At 62.0% G+C, this 510-nt stretch overlaps 2 protein-coding genes across 2 annotated transcripts in view; one reads left to right on the forward strand and one right to left on the reverse strand.

The window, feature by feature from the left end:
* Positions 1 to 96, forward strand: part of OSBPL7 (oxysterol binding protein like 7) — a 6882-nt gene extending 6786 nt beyond the window's left edge. Inside the window, exon 13 of the mRNA XM_014958928.1 lies at positions 42 to 96. Within this exon, the coding sequence (XP_014814414.1) occupies positions 42 to 96 (55 nt within the window). The remainder of the gene's footprint in view (positions 1 to 41) is intronic.
* Positions 97 to 251: 155 nt separating this feature from the next.
* Positions 252 to 510, reverse strand: part of TBX21 (T-box 21) — an 8330-nt gene continuing 8071 nt past the window's right edge. The window contains exon 4 of the mRNA XM_014958929.1: positions 252 to 299. Coding sequence (XP_014814415.1) covers positions 252 to 299 — 48 coding nt within the window. The remainder of the gene's footprint in view (positions 300 to 510) is intronic.

Genomic DNA, 510 nt, shown 5'->3' on the forward strand with positions numbered 1-510 from the left:
TTAGAGCCCCCCCCTTTCCCAGTGACCACACCCTTTCCCAGTAGCTCCACCTTGCCTGGCCCCGCCCTTTCCAATGACCACACCCTTTCCCAGTAGCCCCGCCCTTTCCTAGTGGCCCTGCCCTTTCCCAGTAGCTCCACCCCTCAAGGCCACACCCTTTCCCAATGACCACACCCTTTCCCAGTAGCTCCACCCCTCAGGGCCCCACCCTTTCCAATGACCACACCCTTTCCCAGTAGCCCCGCCCTTTCCTAGTGGCCCTGCCCTTTCCCAGTAGCTCCACCCCTCAAGGCCACACCCTTTCCCAATGACCACACCCTTTCCCAGTAGCTCCACCCCTCAGGGCCCCACCTTTTCCCAGTGGCCCCACCCTTTCCCAGTGACCACAACTTTTCCCAGTGACCACACCCTTTCCTAGTAGCCCCGCCCTTTCCCAGTGCCCCCACCCTTTCCCAGTGACCACACCCTTCCCAGTAGCCCCGCCCTTTCCCAGTGACCACCCCCTTTCCC

The sequence above is a fragment of the Calidris pugnax genome, unplaced genomic scaffold (assembly GCF_001431845.1).
Source record: "Calidris pugnax isolate Ruff unplaced genomic scaffold, ASM143184v1 scaffold335, whole genome shotgun sequence".
Classification (NCBI taxonomy): Eukaryota; Metazoa; Chordata; class Aves; order Charadriiformes; family Scolopacidae; genus Calidris; species Calidris pugnax.